This window comes from Mustela nigripes, chromosome 6 (assembly GCF_022355385.1).
Source record: "Mustela nigripes isolate SB6536 chromosome 6, MUSNIG.SB6536, whole genome shotgun sequence".
NCBI lineage: Eukaryota > Metazoa > Chordata > Mammalia > Carnivora > Mustelidae > Mustela > Mustela nigripes.
The window spans coordinates 38,770,183-38,790,663 of NC_081562.1; the positions used below are offsets into that span (position 1 = coordinate 38,770,183).

At 36.7% G+C, this 20,481-nt stretch overlaps 1 protein-coding gene across 3 annotated transcripts in view; it reads left to right on the forward strand.

Moving 5' to 3' along the window:
- PPP1R12A (protein phosphatase 1 regulatory subunit 12A) overlaps window positions 1–4,119 on the forward strand; it is a 147,521-nt gene extending 143,402 nt beyond the window's left edge. For all 3 annotated transcript variants that reach the window (XM_059402407.1, XM_059402409.1, XM_059402408.1), the window contains one exon: window positions 1,677–4,119. In XM_059402407.1, coding sequence (XP_059258390.1) covers window positions 1,677–1,763 — 87 coding nt within the window. In that variant the 3' untranslated portion in view covers window positions 1,764–4,119. The remainder of the gene's footprint in view (window positions 1–1,676) is intronic.
- Window positions 4,120–20,481: the final 16,362 nt, after the last annotated feature.

Below are 20,481 nucleotides of genomic sequence, written 5' to 3' on the forward strand. Positions count from 1 at the left end.
TTTCTTATGTTCTAATTCCTGCAGAACCTGCATCAAATAAAGCAAATTCAAACTCTGAGAGAGTTAAATGAGCGACTGCTGACTGAGAATAGGGCCTTGACAAGAGTGGTAGCCAAGCGCTCAGGGTTCTGTAGGCATCTGCAGTCTGTGAACCTATAATTTATAGTTTCATCATTTCTTCTTGGTAGAGCCAGGCAGGTGTTTTTGTATTAGTAAGCGTGTCTTAAGCTCACTTTTACAAATTAATGCCATTGTGTCTGAAGCTTATCATATAACTGTTAATTATGCATGGCTTCTCAGAATGTTAGAAAGTGTCACTAATGATATATTCCAACTGATAAACTACAATAAATTTAGGAAATGATTTAGGGATTTAAAGACTTGTCTGCACTTTTGCAAGGCTTGTGCACTTTTTTGGCTCTACAGATATTTTAGGGATTGAATATTTAAATATAATTTTAAAATTCTTTATTAGAAAGAAAATGGAACATAAGCAGTATAACATTTGACATATAATTAATACATTGAAGCTGAAGATTAAGCATGCTTTACCTATTTTTCAAAATAATACCATTTTCAGTGAGGACCACTTTAGTTAATATTCACTCAGTTCTTTATTACAGAGGTATCCTAATACATAAACTTACTGTATTTTATACCCATATATTGTGAACACAAGAATTGATTGGTTCCACATAAAGTTAAACTCTTCATAAAGATTTTGCTTAACGTAATTTTGCCAAGTAGAAGTTACATGCTTTTATCTAATTTTACAACCAAGTACATTTTGATAACTGAGGAGAGATATTGGAAAGATATTTTAAGTACCTTGCAAAGTGTGTTTTAATGCCCAAAATATAAGCTGTTCCACTTCCTAGCAAATCTGGCAGATCACATATGATTTAATTCATTCTTAGTGGAAAATCCAGTTTACTTGTAACATTTCTACCCCCTCCTTCAGTTTGACTATAAAATAGAAAATAGATGATGTGAAGATTTGAGGATGTGGAAATGTGTTTTTTTGTTCCAAATACTGGTGGTTTTTTCAGTGCTTAGATATTTTCACAAATACAAACTGACTACTTTGGCTTATACTCTCCTAATAATAGTAATAATTATTATAATTTAGTGAGCATCTATCTTGGATCACACATTGTACTACCTGCTTAAACTTGGTATTACAGGTGAATCCTTTAAGGAATTTCAATAATTTAGAACAAGTCTAACTTCCTCAGAACTTTGCTAAATAGGCTGGTTTCCTTGTGGAATAGAAGTAAGTACTATGGATTGAGATCTGATGTAAATAAAGTAAAAGGCCTTGGTTTAGGTGCTGACAGGAAGTCTTAGAGGAACTCCCTTTGAGAGCCCATCCTAACAAAAACAGGCTTCATTTTCTTGGCTGCTCTAATATGGTGTGCTTGTGAGTCATAATAGCAAGTGATTTAGTACATTCCAGTTGTTAACTTTGGGAGAATAAACTTTTAATTCCATCATTTATTAAACTAATTAGCTTCACAAATCAAGTTTTTTCTTTCATATATGTTCTAGCCACTAGAAATTTATATAACTGACAAAGCTTGTTCATGTGTCTTGTGGTGAAAACGTAAAATTTATTAAGAATAACATTGTATGTTCTTATTGAAGTAAAACTTTTCCTTTTATTTTTCTTCTCACAGATGTTACCAGACCTAAAAGCAGACAACCAGAGGCTAAAGGATGAAAATGGGGCCTTGATTAGAGTTATAAGCAAACTTTCCAAATAAAAAGCAGCAAATAATGGAATTGCACATATTAGCAACCCAGTGGACCATAACTGACAGTCACTGGAAGCCTGGGAAGAATCCTTGGAGACTGTCATTTTTGGATATCCTGCCAAATGCCCTCTTATCTAGGAATTTTGTTTAATTTTCTGTTTTTTTTTTTTTTCCTTGTGTCAAGACCATTGTTTCATGTTAATGCAGCTGCTGAGAAGATTTTTTTTTAATGACTGAGAAAACTTGTTTACAGCTCCAGCATATAAGGAAAGTGTTCAAGGCCAGATATGCCTCAGATATTTAACCAGTAAGCCTTAGTTGTACATAAATACTTTTGTGTCAACAAAAACTTTCAGCTCTCACAGAAGACAGTTATTCAACATTTTTTGATGTGCCACAGTTTCCAGTTTTTCGATATTTAATTTTTTGCTTTACATCTAAGTTTGGGTTTGTATTTTTTTCCTTCTAACTCTTCATGTGGCAGACTCTTCTATGTTTTCACAGCTTTCTCATTTACAGAAAAGAACACTCATTCTTCGGATACCATTGTTATGTATTAGGATCATGCTGTTTTGTCTTCCACCTGAAACTGAACTGCTTGGTGGAACATTTGCTTTCACTGTTTGTGCAATATGCATTTATTTCTTATATGAATGCTTTAAAGTCAATTGAGATTAGATTCTTTTAAGTCCTGTTTTCTGCCTTCATTGGTCACTTCTTTGTTTCTGTTTTTTATTATTGTAGTATAAGATGTTAGATTCTGTAATCTTCACATTCATTTTAGCAGGTACTGAGTAATGCTGTATATATAAATAAGTGTATTGTTTTGATTTTTAGACCACCACATGGCATGCTTGAGAATTTCCTTATTTCAAATGTCTGTTAATGCAAAGTAGGCTACTCCATAATAGTGTTAAAACAAAATTTGCTAACAATGTGATATAAAGACTTTTAAAAGTAGCACATTATATGGAGCCCTATCTTTACAAAAGTTTTCTACTGTAAAGTGCTTTTACTTTTATTTCCAGTTTTCATTTGATAGTATTCAACCACAATTCAAGTTGCATAAGATAATTGCTTCACATTTCACATACCTATATTTATCTGAGTGCTGTCTAAAACTGTTGTGCTAGCCAAAGTAATGCTATGAAATCATTTGCAGACTTAACCCATGAGTTAATGTTAAATGCACTGTTTTTGCCATGTGAAGAGGCATTGACTTTGATACCACCATCATGTTCAGACCATTTTATACATTTCAGTGGCCTTTTTAAAAAAAAAAGAAAGAAAGAAAGAAAAAGAAGAAAAAAAAACAGAACCAAGTACATAGTGAAGATGGCTTTTATTTGGACAAATAGCTTTTATATTTTCATCAAACCATGCAAAAAACTATTACATCTTTCTGGCACATAACTGTCTCCTTAACCACTGAACAGTTCAGCCATTTGAATAAATTGTACATCATAAAGCTTATAGTAGCTAATTGTATTATGGATTGTATTGTATACTATATTAAATGTGAATTTGTACCCCTTCATTTTAAAAGGTCATTGTGTTCTACTGCCTATTTTAGATTACTTTGGGGCTGGGATAGGGTGTTTTGGTAAGCAGGATTTTAAGTCCTCTTTCTCTTGATTGGTTTTATGAAGATATAAGGTTATGCTCTTACTACCAAGCTCAGGATTCTTGATTTTTAAAGGTACAAGGATAGTTATGGGAATTTTATTTTTGGTTATATTTGAACTGTATGAATGGTGGGTCTGAATATAGAGAATTTCCATGGTCTTATGTGGACATAAAATATACAGATAATTGATCAGTTTGAGTGACTGCAACATGTTCTGGTTGCACAACAGTTAGGCATGCTAAGGATTATATTTGTGAAGTTTGGATGCCTGTGAAGAATGATTAAATACGTGTTTCTAATATTTTAGTGTTTTGTATTTAGGTTATTTATTCTTTGTATCTAAAACTGAACAGCTACTGTGCTATATTGATTTTATTGGTAGTATTGAGCAGACCTTGTTTCTGCATGAAACTAGTTGCAAAACCCACTATTTTGGAAATAAAAATGTATTTTGACATATACAAATAAAATGAATAAAACTATTTTAAATGTGTGACCTTTTACTGAAGACATTTAAATTTGTTCTGAGATATTTAAATTCTGCATGGGTATTTTTTCACTAATTGCTTTACTTGGATTCCAGTTTGGATAATTTCTGAAATTGTAATATTGTGATAATTTGCACAGCATTGTACATGCACATCTGTAAATCCAGTCTTATTTGCCATATTTATGCAATCTGTGTACCAATTTGGACAAATGTTTATATATTTTACATAAAGCTGTCTGTATGCAGAATCTGAGAACTAGTTTTTTTATAATAAGTGGGTAAAAAATAATAACAGTAAGTCTGAAGATAGTAGATTTGTAGCGCAAGATTTCATTTACATAAACATTTTGTGGTTTCTAAATTAAACATGTGCTTTTTTTCTTAGCTGTATACATGGGCTTGGGAATACATATAAAGATAATATTCCATTGAGATGTAAACTATTAGTTCGTTCTTCAGCCTAGGTTTGTCCAAAGTTCAATCCCCCATCTACTGACACATCCATAACTATGTAACTATCATAGGCGGCACTTTCAGTTTGGGAACTTTGGTAGAGGATGTGTAGTAAGCCTATGTTTAACTAAATTCAACAAGAACTGAATTCTGTTCTTTCTGTTTCCAGTACTTTACCCTACGAGTGTTCACAGATGAAAGATACTGCTGCTATTTGTCCTCCATAAAAGAATTTCACATGCCAGTAATTCAAAGCCAAATGAAAAGCAGCTATCGAACTGTGTTGGAGAGCATTCATATAAAAAGTAGATACTCACCAATCCATTAGACTACTTTATTCTTTCGCTTAAAGGTTTATTATCACCTAGTCTTTCCTGGCTAATCTGAAACAGTCACGACACTCAGTGTCCACACTCACTGAGTCTGCTGTCGTAAGAAGCAAATAATCCAGAAGGCCAAATTCTCTCTAGCCTAGGACCATGTATTTCCCACAGGACATAATAGCCCTGTGGTTTGTCCTTCACTCTGCTTCATGCTAAGCAGAATACAGAGCAGACCCTATTAACAATTATTAACTATCCATTAGTGAAAACCTTTGGCTGTGAAGATGAAGGCTGACTAATAAGCAATCTTCACTGGTGTCCACGTTGTACACGGTATGTGGGCTCTGTGAGTATGCATGTACAACGGGTGTAATGTGCAGTCCAAAAAGGATTTGTTGGTAAAGAATAAAATTGTTTTTCCTATTTATCTCATAACTCTAACTAAATACATTTCTTGACTTTGATTTTGGAAAGGTTCTCTGGGGTTAAGTGCTGTGTAAACAGCAGATTGCTCTTTCTCTGAGGTAAGTGACACAGAGTGTCGTATTTCTGTTCCTTGCCTTCAGAATGACCAGATGACAAAGTAATAAATTTAAAAACATAGGAGTCAGAAGTTTAAGATTCTATAATGTAACAATAATAATTCTCTAATTACTGTAATTTTATTACAAGTGTTTTAAAGTTTATTTTAAGTAAGCTTTTTTGAGCCAGCCTGTCACCACTTGTCATACTTGAATCTCAATAAATATACAGGTTACAAAAATTAACTAGATTTTCATTTTAAAAGGCTAATGAAAAAGAAGGGGGAAATGTTTAAGAATCATAAATATTAGTAGATTTTGTCCTGAATAATATACAGTTAATAGGACCTGTACTTTGTGCTTTTCTGTCTGGGAGACTGGTAACAGAAAAAAAGAAATTACCTTCTCCCCTTCCTCACATTCTGTTTTTCTTACAGGTCTGATTTGATACAAATCCATTTCAGTTGGATATCTCATTTTATCTGTACAACAGGTTGCATAAATAAAGTCTGTGTCCATTTTATAGGTGAGAAACCTGAGATGTATAGATCATTAACTGATTTAACATTCCAAACCTAATACAAAGCAGAGCTCTTACCCAAACTTGATTGTAGTTGGCATTGTTTTTCCCATCTTTTTTAATTTTTTTTTTTAAGATTTTATTTATTTATTTGTCAGAGGGAGAGTGAGAAAGTGAGCAGAGGCAGGCAGAGGCAGAGGGAGAAGCAGGCTCCCTGCAGAGCAAGGAGCCCGATGTGGGACTCGGTCCCAGGACACTGGGATCATGACCTGAGCCGAAGGCAGCTGCTTTACCAACTGAGCCACCCAGGCGACCCCCCCCCCCGCCCCATCTTTTAATCCAGGACTTTTTCTGCTATTATCAGTTAGTTTAGTTTTATTTTTTATTTGCATGAAATTGCAGAAGTTACCTGCAAGCCTATTTCATATGTCTCGGCTTAAAATAAGGACAGCATTTCTTGATTTTTTTTTTTTTTTGCATTCTTTAATTCTACATCCTCATCCCCACACTCACTAAATTTCTCATCTCCTTAGAACCTGTTATTACTAAACCATTCTGCCCTATAATGGGATTTTTTTTAAATGAATGCTTAAGTTCAAGCAGCTAGTTGATGCCCTGATGCAAATTCTAACTGTATCTGGTAGACCATCAAGTTTTTAAAGATCTCTTCACATACCCACATGCGAAAGAACTGCATTCTTAAAAAATAGACATATTTAGTTGGTGATTGGAGCTTAATTCCCAACTTTTTTATTCCCAAGTAAGATAGGCAATATTAATAGTGCTATGGTTTTAGCAGCATATTTTGCTCCCCAGTGAAAATCTGTGGGATGTCAGTATATAACATGAAAATTGTATTTACATTAACCCAGATATGACCTCACCCCAAAGGAAAGTACTCAAAATAAGCCTAAGACAGTAGCATGACAACAGCATGATTTTCTTACTTGTTACTTAGATTCTATGTTTTTAAACACTTGACAAGAAAAGAGTTTTGAATTCATTCAGATCTCCATGTAAACCGTAGTTTCACCACTTTATGTCTGTGTGGCACTGGTCAAATTAACCATCCAGGGTCAATTTCTTCAGGTTAATGATGTATCTGTATAAAGTGTGTTGAATACTTGTAGAGTTCAGTAGATATATGCTCAAAATTGCAATTATTATTACTTTAAAGAAATTACAATGACTTTCTGAAAGTACTAATATACTTGGGAATTGAATTTATTTTTGTTAAGATTGTTTGATAATGTCAGCATATTTCCAGAGAAGCTTGTAACATTTTTTAAAGATCTATCCATTTATTTTAGAGAGAGTGGGGGGAGGGGCAGAGAGAGGGAGAGATCCTCAAGCCAACTCCCTGCTGAGCCCAGAGCCCCACATGGGACTCAATTTCATGACCCTGAGATTATGGCCCAGAGAAACTTGTAGTAGTTAAAATTTTAATTGTTCTTCTTAGAATATATTAAAATAAAATTTTGGAACGATTTACCGAGTTACCATAAACAGCTGATTTTTTACTCTAGGGTCAATAAGAAAGATATGTAAGAGGTGGATTTCAGAGGACTTCCTTCAACCATTGCAAAGAAGGAAAAGGTACACCTCTCTAACCATGCCACATATGTGCCAACAGATTCCATGGACACTGGCTCTAGTGGTGTAAATCTAATCCATTATGGATTGCAGTTGCTGTTAGCAAAGAGGTATGGGGGAAAGTGACAGAATTTATATATATGACATGAAAATTTATTTGCCATAGAAGAGGCAGGTGGTAAGTATGGGCCAGTAAATGTTTTAATACTTGTAATAATTGCTAACTGAACATAATAAAAAATTAATTAAAAAAAAAACTGCTATTCAATAGTTGTTTTCCTTAAGATTTATAGTTGTTGGAATGTCAGGATCATCATTAATTTTGGATTCTTTTAAAGTTTGCATCGTGCTTTTCATAAGATGTCCTCTGGTCATCTCGGTTGTTTATTAACCTTCAGATCAGACTAACCTTGTTAATGATGTTCTGCATAAGAGCTGTATTACTTTATTTATCCTTTGTCTGAAATTTATAGTCCTGTCTCTTATTCTTACTCAATACCAGACTATACATCTATCTAGTACTTGCTTTACTGTAACCAGCAGTAGAAAAACCAGAGGGAAGGCAGCTAAATTTTACTATTTTCTGTGTACCACACACTGTACTTATCTTGGTTTTGTGGTTCAAAAAAAAATTTTTTTTAAGCTGTTTCTTTTATTTTGCTCTAATGTGAGCCCCTTGAAAGAACAGGGTCTTTTTCATTTTTGTCTCAGTACTTAGCCTAATGCCTTACACATAGTCAGTGTTTGCTGAATGTTTTAAAAAAGGAACAAGTAAGGCACCTGGGTAGCTCAGTGGTTAAGCCTCTGCCTTTGGCTCAGGTCATGGTCTCAGGGTCCTGGGATCAAGGCCCGCATCAGGCTCTGCTCAGCGGAGAGCCTGCTTCCCCCTCTCTCTCTGCCTGCCTCTCTGTCTACCTGTGACCTCTCTCTCTTTCTCTCTCTCTCTCTCAAAATAAATAAAATATTTTTTTAAAAAAATAGGAACAAGTAAACCCAAATAATTAAATTCTGATATACACACTTTGTGGAAGAAGAAATCTCAGCTGACTTCTAGATTTAAGTTTTTTTAAGCTACTAAATATCAACATTCTGATTCCTGCAGACTTTCAGTCATTCAACAAGTTCTTGTTAGCACTTACATGCCAGCCATTGCCCTATGTGGTGGGCACCCACTTAGAAGCAAAGCAGGCAACAACAAAATCCTTGCCTTTGGAGGTTACATTCAAATAGTGGGAAGATTGAAAATAGGCAAATGCACTGTGATAGAAGATAGGAGCTATGGAAAAACAAAACAAAACAGGATAAGAATTTCCGGGGATGAAGGAGCAGAGAGCTGCTTAGAGAAGGCCTCACTGAGATGTTTGAGGGGCACCTGGCTGGCTCAGTTGGTAGAATATATGAGTTTTGGTTTCAGGGTTGTAAGTTCCAGCCCCACCTTGGGTATATTTTTACAAAAATAAAATCTTACACAATAAACAGGATAGCATTTGAGCCAAAACTGGAAGAAGGAGAGGAGGAAAATACCACCGGTATCCGGGAGAAGAGTGTTTTCGCAGGGAGCAAGGAAAGCAAAGACCCTGAGATGCACGCGTTCTCGAATGTCTGACTTACAGGCTAGTGTTCCAGCCACGTGAGCAAGAGGAGGAGGAGGAGAGGTCAGAGAGGCAACCAAGAGCTAGATTAGGGACTTCATTTAGAGATGTACCAGCTCTGTACTGTACACTAGCCTTGCTCCTGAGTAATAGACTTGCTTCAACAAACTTACTACTTTATTTATGCCCTTTTGCTAACAACTTGTCACTCTTTATAATACAAGCCTGTATACTATTTTTATTTTAAAAACTAGATAATAAATTTTGAATTAGAATAATTATACTAGAAAACTTAGACTAGGTCTCCTAGAGGGAAACTTAAGTAAATGTAAAAAATTTGCTAAGACTCCTGGCAGTGAAGTTGGAAATGGAAAAACATTATTATAAATGTCAATACTATATAAAAGAAGCACATCAGTTCTTTGGGCAAAATTAATATTTTAGGTCAGTTCTCAAAAGAATTTTTCTCATCAGTTTTACCATTGGTCTGTATACCTATTGCATTATCCTCATTTGTGGGGTTTGTTCATTTGTTTTTTGGTGGTAGTATTTCTTTCTGTTCAGGTGGTCAGTTCTCATTTCTGCTTTCGATACCAAAATCTAGATTGTAAGATGTGATTCTATAATTGCTAAAATGTTCCCCAAAGGATCAGATTACTTGAATCCCAGTGTGTAGTATCCACCATCTTTCTTGTCCTAGGACTATCCCAGGAATGGTTAGCTTAATCATTTTTCTACAACAGTGGTTCTCAAATAAGAGTCACTTGGTGAGCTTGTTCAGACCCAGCTTGAGCCCCATTCCTACTTCTGACTCAGTATTTAGAGTCTTGAGAGGGACCAGTGAATTTGCATTTCTATCAAGTTAACCAGGTAATGCTGATACTGCTGGTTGAGGGACTGTATTTGGAGATGGATGGCATTACATACATGGACAGTATCATTTGTCCATCTCCTGAATGAAAGTACACAATTCGAAAGTAAAGTCCCCTCTGAGAAACCAAAATGTAGGTATACTATATTAATAGTTAAAAGGAGATTATAGAGATACTAAACCTTGAGTAATACTAGTGGTAGTTTAAGAGATCATATGTCCAATCATAACATATACCTGGGCTGAGGAAAAGGACACATGCAAAAAAAATGACATACAGTTTGCCAAGAAATCAAAACAGGGGCGCCTGGGTGGCTCAGTGGGTTAAAGGTTCTGGCTTCAGCTCAGGTCATGATCCCAGGGTCCTTGGATTGAGCCCTGTATTGGGCTCTCTGCTCAGCGGGAAGCCTGCTTCCCCCTCTCTCTGCCTGCTTCTCTGCCTACTTGTGATCTCTCTCTGTCAAATAAAATCTTAAAAAAAAAAAATCAAAACAGAAAAGGATTTTTTTTTTCCATGAGAAAAGCAACTTGACAACAGTCCAGTCCCATACATTTGGTCAGAAAATCTTTAAAAAAAAAAAAAAAAACAAAGCCCAAGCTACCTGCGTTACATAAAGCACCTCATTAGCACTACTCAGCATGTTATAGGACTCTACCATGTTTAAACATGTATCCATTTTTTCCTGCATGGCCTAAGTGGCTAGCTTTATAGGAATAGATGTGCAAATCTCTATCAGAGTTTAAATTGCCATCCTGAGACCCAACAGTGTCAGGGTCAACAGGGAAGTTATTAGACATGCAAATTCTTGGCCCCACCCCAGACCCAATGAATCAGAACCTGAAGATGAGGCCCAACAGTCTTCAACAAACCCTCCAAGAGATGATGATGCAGCATGCTCCCAGCACAGCTTAAAAACTTCAGACCAGTAGTTCCCAGAATTTGAGAACTACTGGTCTGAAGTTTTTAAATCCAGATAACCTGGACTGAAATTGAGTTAAATGTTTTTTTAAAAAATTCTCTTTAGACTTCATTGGTGGAAATTTAAAAGAATGATCACGAGGGAATAAGGATTCTCTAGCTGTGCTGAGAGCATGCTGCAGGTTTCACTCCCTCAATCTGAAAAGTACTGGGAAACATTTTACTCTTGAAACTGGATTGGAAAGGGTCATAATCGGATGAATTAATCTGAAGTGGAGCAGATCCACCTCAAAGGAAGACAGCATCCCCTGTAGTGGATGCCTTCAAAAGGAACCCAACAAGAAACTTTTGTTCAGAGAAATAAATGGCTGTACTGTAAAATGAGTTTATTCAGTCCTTATAAAGTTACCAGTACAGCCCCAGTCTACCTCAAGGTGAGGTACAGAATCACTAAGAAAAACCACACCCTTGAAATCAGAAATCCAAAGTCTAAGGTTGAGGCTGAGAACCCTCTTCTGCCCCCTCTCTACTCTCCCCAGCCTTCTGGCAACCACCAAATAAGTACCAAGTAACAAGCAACAAGTCTACTGTTGGGGAAGAGAGAAGAACATGGAGAGACCCTCTCTGAAGCACAAACTCAAAGAGAAGACTTAAAGGAGAAGTAGAACAGTGAGAAAACCAATTCCCACCCAAATCACAAGGAAAATTCAGTACGATTTAAAACATGAGACATGGAAAGTAAACATAGCAGTAACAAAAGACAAACCCAGCTCAGTTCCAGCGGCATTGACTCAGCCCTCCATAGGCCTGGCAAAAGAAGGGGTGTCACTTCCAATAAATACTATTTGCCTCAGTATCTACTGTTCTATACATTATGTGCAGCAAGCAAGTACAAAATATGGAATAGAAACTTTTTAAAACCCCATCACCAAGAGACAAAGCAATCAGGAGAACCACACTTAGCTATGACATGGATGGAATGACCAGATAGGAAATCTAGAATAATTATGATTAATATGTTAACCTAAAGCAGAAAAGGTAGGGAACATGAATAAACAGAGAAGGAAATTCAGCAGAGATACAGAAGCTATAGAAGAGTCAAATGGGAAAGGGCAGTCCATGGTGATGAGGTCCTGAACTCACTTCCTCCCAGAGATGTAGCAAATCAATAACTACATCCGGAACAATTCCCTCTGAAAAGGGCCTGAAAAGTAGCACTCCAGAACAAAAGATTAAAGGGCCACATTGAGACTGGTAGGAGAGGCAAAGATAAGGTCTCACCAAAAATCCCACCCCAGTACAGCAACCCCAAATCAGGAGGGGTATGATGAAGGCTGAGCTTCTCCCTGAGGACTAAGGATTCATGCCCCACAGCAAGCACCCCAACCTTTGGGACCTTCATCATAAAGTTGAGTACCCCACACGGGGGGATACTTGGGGTCTTTTGTGGTTCCATTAGCCAAACCAGTGTTGAGAAAGAAAGAAAGACAAAGCTGGAAGCATCATACTGTCTGGTTTCAAATTCTATCACAAAGTGTAGTAATCAAAACAATATGGCACTGGCTTAAAGCCAGACACGTAGATCAAAAGTAGAAAATAGAAACCCCAGAAATAAGCCCATACACATACAGTCAATTAATTTATGACAAAGAAGGATATATAATACAAGAAGAACAGTCTCTTCAAATTATGTGGGAAAACGGAACAGCCATATGCAAATGAATGAAACTGGACCACTGTCTTACACCATATACAAAAAATTAACTCAAAATGTATTAAAGAGTTGAGTGCAAGACCTGAAACTGTAAAATTCCTAGAAGAAAACATGGGCAATAAGCTCCTTTGCATCAATCTCAGCAATGATTTTTTTTTGGATCTGATCCAAAAACAGGCAACAAAAGCCAAAATAAATTAATGGGATTATATCAAGCTAAAAAGCTTCTGCATAGCAAAGGAAACCATCAACAAAATTAAAAGACAATGTACTGAATGTGAGAAAATATTTGCAAATCATATATCTAACAAGGGGTTAATATCCAAAATATATAAATGCTAATATATAACTCAACACCCAAAAAATCCCCAAACTCCAATTTAAAAATGAGCAAGTTGGGGCACCTGGGTGGCTCAGCTAAGCATCTGACTCTTGATCTCAGCTCAGGTCTTGATCTCAGGGTTGTGAGCTCAATCTCCATGTTGGGTGTAGCGCCTACTTTAAAAAAAAGAAAAAATGAGCAGAGGACCTGAAGAGACTTCCCTTCCCTCCCTCCCTCCCTCCCGCCCCTTCCTTCCTCCCTCCCTTTCTCCTTCCTAGCTTTTTCTTTTTCTTTTTCTTTTTTCTTTCCTTTTCTCTTCTCCTCTTCTCTCTTCTCTTTTCTTTTCTTCCCCTTCCCTTTTCTTCTCTCTTCTCTCTTTTCTTTTCTCTTTCCTTTTTTCTTTTCTTTTCTTTTCTTTCCTCAAGTGCTACACCAACATGGGGCTTAGACTCAGGACCCTGAGGTCAAGAGTTGCATGCTCTACCAATTGAGCCAACCAGGTGCTCCTGAATAGACATTTTTCTATAGAAGACATACAGATGGCCGACAGATGCATGAAAAGATGCTCAACATCACTAACAAGGAAATGCAAATCAAAATCCCAATGAGATACCATCTCACACGTGTTAGAATGGCTAGTATTAAAAAAAAAAAAAAGTGTTAATAAGGATGTGGAGAAAAGGGGACCTCTGTGCACGGCTGGTGGGAATATAAGTGGTACAGCCAGTATGGAAAACAGCAAGAAGTTTCCTCCAAATTGTTTAAATATAACTATAATTCAGCAGTTCCACTACTAGGTAATTTATCCAAAGAAAAGAAAAACACTAATTCAAAAAGACATATATGCCCCTATGTTTATTGCAGCATCATTTAGAACAGCCAAGATATGGAAACAACCTAAGTTTCCATTGATGAATAAGTGGATAAAGATGTCATTCATGTATATAATATATACAGTGGAATACTGCTTGGCCATGAAGAAGAATAAAAGCTTGCCATTTACAACATGGATGGACCTTGAGGGAATTATGCTAAGTGATAAGTCAGAAAAATACAAATACCACTTACATGTGGAATCTAAAAAATAAAACTCGGGGCGCCTGGGTGGCTCAGTGGGTTAAGCCGCTGCCTTCGGCTCAGGTCATGATCTCAGGGTCCTGGGATCGAGTCCCGCATCGGGCTCTCTGCTCAGCAGGGAGCCTGTTTCCCTCTCTCTCTCTCTCTACCTGCCACTCCATCTACTTGTGATCTCTCTCTGTCAAATAAATAAATAAAATCTTTTAAAAAATATATAAATAAATAAATAAAAAATAAAACTCAAAGATACAGAGAATAGATCTGTGGCAGCTAGAGGGGAGGGGGATTTGGGAGGCAGGCAAAATGGATGAAGAGGGTCAAGAGATACAAACTTTCAACTATAAAATAAGTAGGATATAATGCACAGCCTGCTGACTATGGTCAATAATATTGTAGGGCATACTTGAAAGTTGCCAAGTGAGTAAATCCTAAAATTATCCTACATGGAAAAAAAACTTAATAACTGTATGGTGGTGAATGATAAATTAATTTACTATAATGATCATTTCAACAGAGTATACAAATATCAAATCATTATGTTGTTTACCGGAAATAATATGTTATATGTCAAGTATACTTCAATTAAAAAAAAGAAATTTAAAGAAAGAACATTGAGATGCCTGGCTGGCTCAGTTATTAGAGAATGCGACTCTTGATCTTGGGGTCGTGATTTCAAGCCCCACATTGGCCATAGAGCATAATTTTAAAAAATAATAAAAATAACCAAAAAAAAAAAAAAAAACCCTCACATGGAAAAGATGGCATGAAAAAACTATAGTAACAGATAGGAAGACTGCCTAGTGACTGATGTGAAGACACATCAGTAATCTGACACAGCCAAAGAAAGATTGAATAGAAGATAGGTCGAAAGAAGTTATCCAAACTGAAGCTCAAAAAGAAAAAAAGAGAGAGAGAGAGAGAGAAAACAAAGGCAATAACATACCCCACCAAAGCTGTGGGACAATATCGTATAGTCTACTGTACGTGTCATTTGAATCCCAGGAGGAAGAGAGATGAATGGGACAGAAGAAATGTTTGAAGAAATAATGGTCAAGAAATCTTCAAAATTAATGAAACATACCAAAACATAGTTTCAAAAAGCTCAGAGAATGGTAAGGATTTTTTTTTTTAACCTAGATACACTACATTCAAACTGCTAAAAACCAAAGACAAAGAGAAAATCTCATAAACAATGGGGAAAAATAAGATGTCTGTATACAGAACAAAGATGACACGAACGCAGTTTTCTTCCATTTTATATAAAGTGAAATAATACTAACTTGTAGCAGACTGTCATAAATTAGGGATGGATATTGCAGTTCCTGGAGTAGAGTTTCTCAAATGGGGCTCATCTCTGCAAGATGTTACTAAGTGTTTTGTTAGAGATCATGGTTTAATGAATTGCCTGAAACAAGCAAAGGCAACAACAGTGGAGTGATCTTTAAAGTGCTAAAATTAGAGAGAATTGATGGATCTAAATTCTGTGCACAATAACAAAACCATGTTTGAAAAATAAAGAGGGCCGCCTGGGTGACTTAAGTCAGTTAATTGTCTGCCTTCGTCTCAGGTCATGGTCTCAGGGTCCTGAGATCGAGCCCCACATCAGGCTCTCTGCTCAGCAGGGAGCCAGCTTCTCCCTCTCCCTCTTCTCCCATTCTCTCTCTCTCTTAAATAAGTAAAATCTTTTTTAAAAAAATGCTTTTTCAGAAAAAAAATTGGAAAATTCAATAGATCTATACTGCCAAAAAAAGAAAAATAGTGTTGAATTCAATAGATCTATACTGCCAAAAAAAGAAAAAAAAAATGTTGAATTCAATAGATCTATACTGCCAAAAAAAGAAAAAAAAAGTTGAAGTTCTTGAGTCAGAAAGAATAGGATATCAGAGAGTAGTTTGATCTCCACAAAGAAATGAAGAGTGAACAAAGGCCTTAAAATGTACATAAATATAAAGAACAATGTACTTCTATTTAAAGCTCTTAAAATAATTGATGGCCTAACCAAAAATAAGAACAATATATTGAGGGTTTTTAACATATGTAAAATAACACACCAATAACAATAGTACGAAAGACGGAAGCCTTTTAGTGTAAGATTCTTAGAGCATACGTATTAGTTATTATGTGTTTTTAACATGTCCTCAGTTCTGGGTTTAACTTAAGTTGAAAAAGTTTAGTTAAGTTGAAAACTGTAGTAAATTGTCCTTTGTTTTCCTATGAATGACAGAATCTTCTTTTTTACAGAAATCCAAAACTTGTCTAGGGGCAGATAAGTAAATCTCATCTTGGTGTACAATCAGCCTGCCACTCACAAATCCTCAAGCTGAGCAGAAGATAGAGAAAAGGACCTTCCTTGAGTCACACTTGCCTGGAAGGGGGGGCAAATACTTTTGTTCTGCAGTTCTTCCACGTGGCTTCACAAAACCGGACACTGGGTGATAGTCCTCCTCTCTCTCAAACCCAAGCAGCAGAGGAAACATTTCAAAATTCCCCTTTGCAATATTTCCCCCAAAATTCCATTTCCTTCAAAATCCAAGCAGCTTGTCAATTGAAATCAAATCCTGTCCTATGATTCTTGCAGAGATTTTTTTTCAACAGGTTCATAGGATTAGGGAAAAAAAGTGTTTGCTAAGGGGGCTCATTTCCATAACTGCTTCATTTCAAAGTCCTGAGCAAACTCTAGTCCTCTCTTTTCCTGAAAGTACTTGTAAGTCTCTTAACCTCAAACACCCTATTGAGAACTCTCTCTCTGCTAAGCCCCTAGGTTTCTGTATGTAGCATGGGATGTATGCGCTCTTTTTTCCACATTTTGAAACAGTTTCAAAAAAAATTCTTAAGTAAATTAGTCTTTATTTAATAAAGGTAACCATTTTTTTGTAGCATCTTTCCAAATTTCCAAATTTCAACTCTTAAGAGTTTTGGGTTTTTTTTTTTTTAAAGATTTTATTTATTTATTTGACAGACAGATGACAAGTAGGCAGAGAGGCAGGCAGAGAGAGGAGGAAGCAGGCTCCATGCTGAGCAGAGAGCCCGATGTGGGGCTCGATCCCAGGACCCTGGGATCATGACCTGAGCTGAAGGCAGAGGCTTTAACCCACTGAGCCACCCAAGCGCCCCTCTTAAGAGTTTTTAACACAAACATCTCTATGTAAAGAAAACAGTAGGGGCGCCTGGGTGGCTCAGTGGGTTAAAGCCTCTGTCTTCGGCTCAGGTCATGATCTCAGGGTCCTGGAATTGAGCCCCACATCGAGCCCCACAGGGGACTCTCTGCTTGGTGGGGAGACTGCTCCCCGCCCCCGCCTGCCTCTCTGCCTACTTGTGATCTCTCTCTCTCTCTGTGTCAAATAAATAAAATCTTAAAAAAACAAAAACAAACCAAAAAAACCACCATACAGTATATTGTGACATTAATACCCAGAGTCTTTTTTCTTAACAGGATGCTGCAGCCAACCATTGATAAGGCATCATCAGTTCAGATGCCAACGCGAGTTCCTTTAAGATAGACCTTTTGTTTTCAGATATGAAGACAAACATTTAATACAACTTGGCCTCTGCTTGTTTCAGGCAGTTCATCAAACCATGATCTCTAACAAAACACTTAGCAACATTTTATAGGAAACTAGCTTCCATAGAGCCCCAGGTGAGAAACTCCCCTCCAGGAATTGCAATATCCATCCTTAATTTATGATAGACTCCTACAAGTTAATATTATTTTTTAAAATGTTTTATTTACTTATCTGACAGAGAGAGAAAGATCACAAGTAGGCAGAGAGGCAGGCAGGGGTGGGGGAGGGGAGCAGGCTCCCTGCTGAGCAGAGAGCCAGATGCAATGCGGGGCTGGATCCCAGGAGCCTGGGATCACGACCTGAGCCAAAGGCAGAGGCTTTAACCCACTGAGCCACCCACGTGCCCCTACAAGTTGATTTTATAACACTTCATATAAAATGGAAGAAACTTGCAACAGTTTCTCTCATTTGCCACCTTCTAGTCCTTGTGCTATCTACATTTGATATCTACTTATTTATAAATACAATACTATGTTGTAATTTTTACAATAATAATTGTCCTGTATAAAAATTAAGAGGGGGAAAAAGTTGGTGTGGTCAGCAGAAAGATGGCTCCCCCAAATATGTCATGTCCTAATGCCCAGAAGTTGTGAGTAAGTTAGGTTACATATCAAAGGGGAATTATGGTAGCAGATTAAATTATCAATGCTAAACAATTGACTTTAAGATGGGGCATTATCTTAAATTATCCAACTAGGCCCAAAACAATTTGAAGGGTCCCTAAAATGGAGAAAGAAAAGGCAGAAGAAAACCAGTAGAAATAGCAGCATGAAAAGGACTCAGAGTGGCATCGCTGGCTTTGAAGATGGGGCCACAAGACCAGGAGGGCAGCGGGCCTCTAAAAACTGGAAAAACAAGGAAATGGATTCTGCTCTATAAGGCTCCAGAAGGAGCATAGCTAACGCCTTAATTTTAGCTCACTGCAGCCCATTTCAGACCTCTGACCTTCCAAGTCGAAGAGAGTAAATGTGTCTTATTTTTAGCCACATGTGGCAATTGGTTACAGTAGCACTAGAAGTGTTTTACACTTTTACAGAAACCAATCTAGATAGTGTTTTGTATTTACTTTTTCAGGTACTCTTAAATTCTTCCTGTAGATAGAAATTGTCCTATCATGTCATTTACTTTTAACTCAAGGAACATCTTTTATGTGTTCCTTGTAATAGAGGTCTACTGGTGATAATTCTCTCAACTCTCTTTTAGCTGTATGTTTTTATTGTCTTTAGTTACCTTTCATTATGGAGATGATTTTCTCTAGATATGGAATTCTAGTATGACTTATTTTTTCTTCCATTCAACTCTTTGAAGTTGTCATACAATTGTCTTCTGGTCCCCATTGTTTCTTGTAAAAGAAATATTTTTTCGTTTTCCCCTTATATGTATTTTTTCCCTTTGGTTGTTTTAAGATTTTTCTCTTCATTTTTGGTTTTCAGCAGTTTGGTAGTGTGTAAGTGTGATTTTCTTTGTGCTTTTGCTGCTTGGGGTTCACTGAAATTTTCAGAACTATAAGTTGGTATTTCCATCAAATTTGGGGAATTTTCAGCTACTATTGTTTCAAATATTTCTTCTTCCCCATTGCATAATTTCTCTCTTCCCCTTTTCGTTTCCAACTGCATGCATGTTAGGCTGCTTGATATTGTCTAACAACTTACTAAGCTTTGTTCTATTTTCTTCATCTTTTTTCTCTTTATTCTTCAGATTGCATATTATTATTGATCTTCTTCAAATTCGCTTATACTTTTGCCATTTCCATTCTGATATTAGACCCATCCAGAGAACATTTTATTTCAGATATTATACTTTCCAGTGCTAGAATTTCATTTTAGTTTTTTTTAATAGTTTTCATTTTCTCCTGAGATTCCTCCATTTGCTCACTCACTATGGTTATCTTTTGATATAAGTCCTTGAAAATATCTATAATAACTGTTTTAAATTCCTTTAAAGTCATGGGTCACCTCAGGGCCTCTTTCTATTGATACTTTTTTTCTCTTATCTTGGGTAATGTTTTCTCACGTCTTTACATGTTTCATTAAAAAAAGAAAAAAATTGTAAAATCTTTTAGTAAGCTCTACATCCAAACATGGGGTTGCGCTCACAACTCAAAGATCCAGAGTTGAATGTTCCAACAGCTGAGCCAGCCAGGCCTCCTACATGTTAATATTTTTTATCCTAAACATTGTAGACAATACATGAATTTATCTTCCTCTGAAGGATTCTGATTTCCATTCTAGTGGGCAGCTAAGTTACTGATACCTTTATTGGCTGATGACTTTGAACTTGTGTAAGCTTACTTTTTATATTTTTAGGATGGATCTATGTCAATTTTATTCTTAGTTCTAGAGCAAATCTTTAGTCCCAGGAAATAGTCTTTATGCCAGAGGTGTAGCTCCTTTTGAGTTTTGATTAAGAGCTTGAGATGTTTACCAAGCCCTTCTGACTTGGTAGGACTATGCTCTGAATATCTGTGTTCCCCCCAAATTCACATGTAATCCTAACATCAAGTGTTATGGTATTAGGAGGTGAGGCCTTTTAGAAGTGATTAGGTCATGAAGACAGAATAGTCATGAGTAGGATTAGTGCTTTTATAGGAGAAATCCCATAGAACTCCTTAGTCTCTGCCATCAGGGTGGATATGAGAAGTCTGGACAAGGGCTCTCACCCCACCATGCTGACACCTCGATCTTGAACTTTCATCTTTGGAATGGTAAAAAATAATTTCTCTTGTTTATAAACTACTCAGCCTGTGATATTTTTGTTACAGTAGACCAAACGGGCTAACAGCAATATTCAAAGTCCAGACTCTGTCTCTTCTATCTTGGCAACAATGGAAATCTCTGCTCTGTATTTTCTAGCTGCTCTTTTCCTGCTTTGTTTTGTTTTTTTTTTTTTTTTGAGACCAGGGATAATGAACTCATCCAAAGGTTTAAAGGAAATTTGTACATAGATTTTGGGACTCCCATCTCAGTGACCTTTCCGCCTCAATTTCCAGTTGCTCTGGCAGCCCCGAACTCTGTTCTCTGATACCTTCAGTTTAGTTCTAACCACCCTCTAATGCACTCGATGGGGAAGGCCCTCAGAGGTAAATCTGTTTAAATATGCATCTCACCAAGTGTGGTTTCTTTTTTCCAGGGTTGAGTCCTCT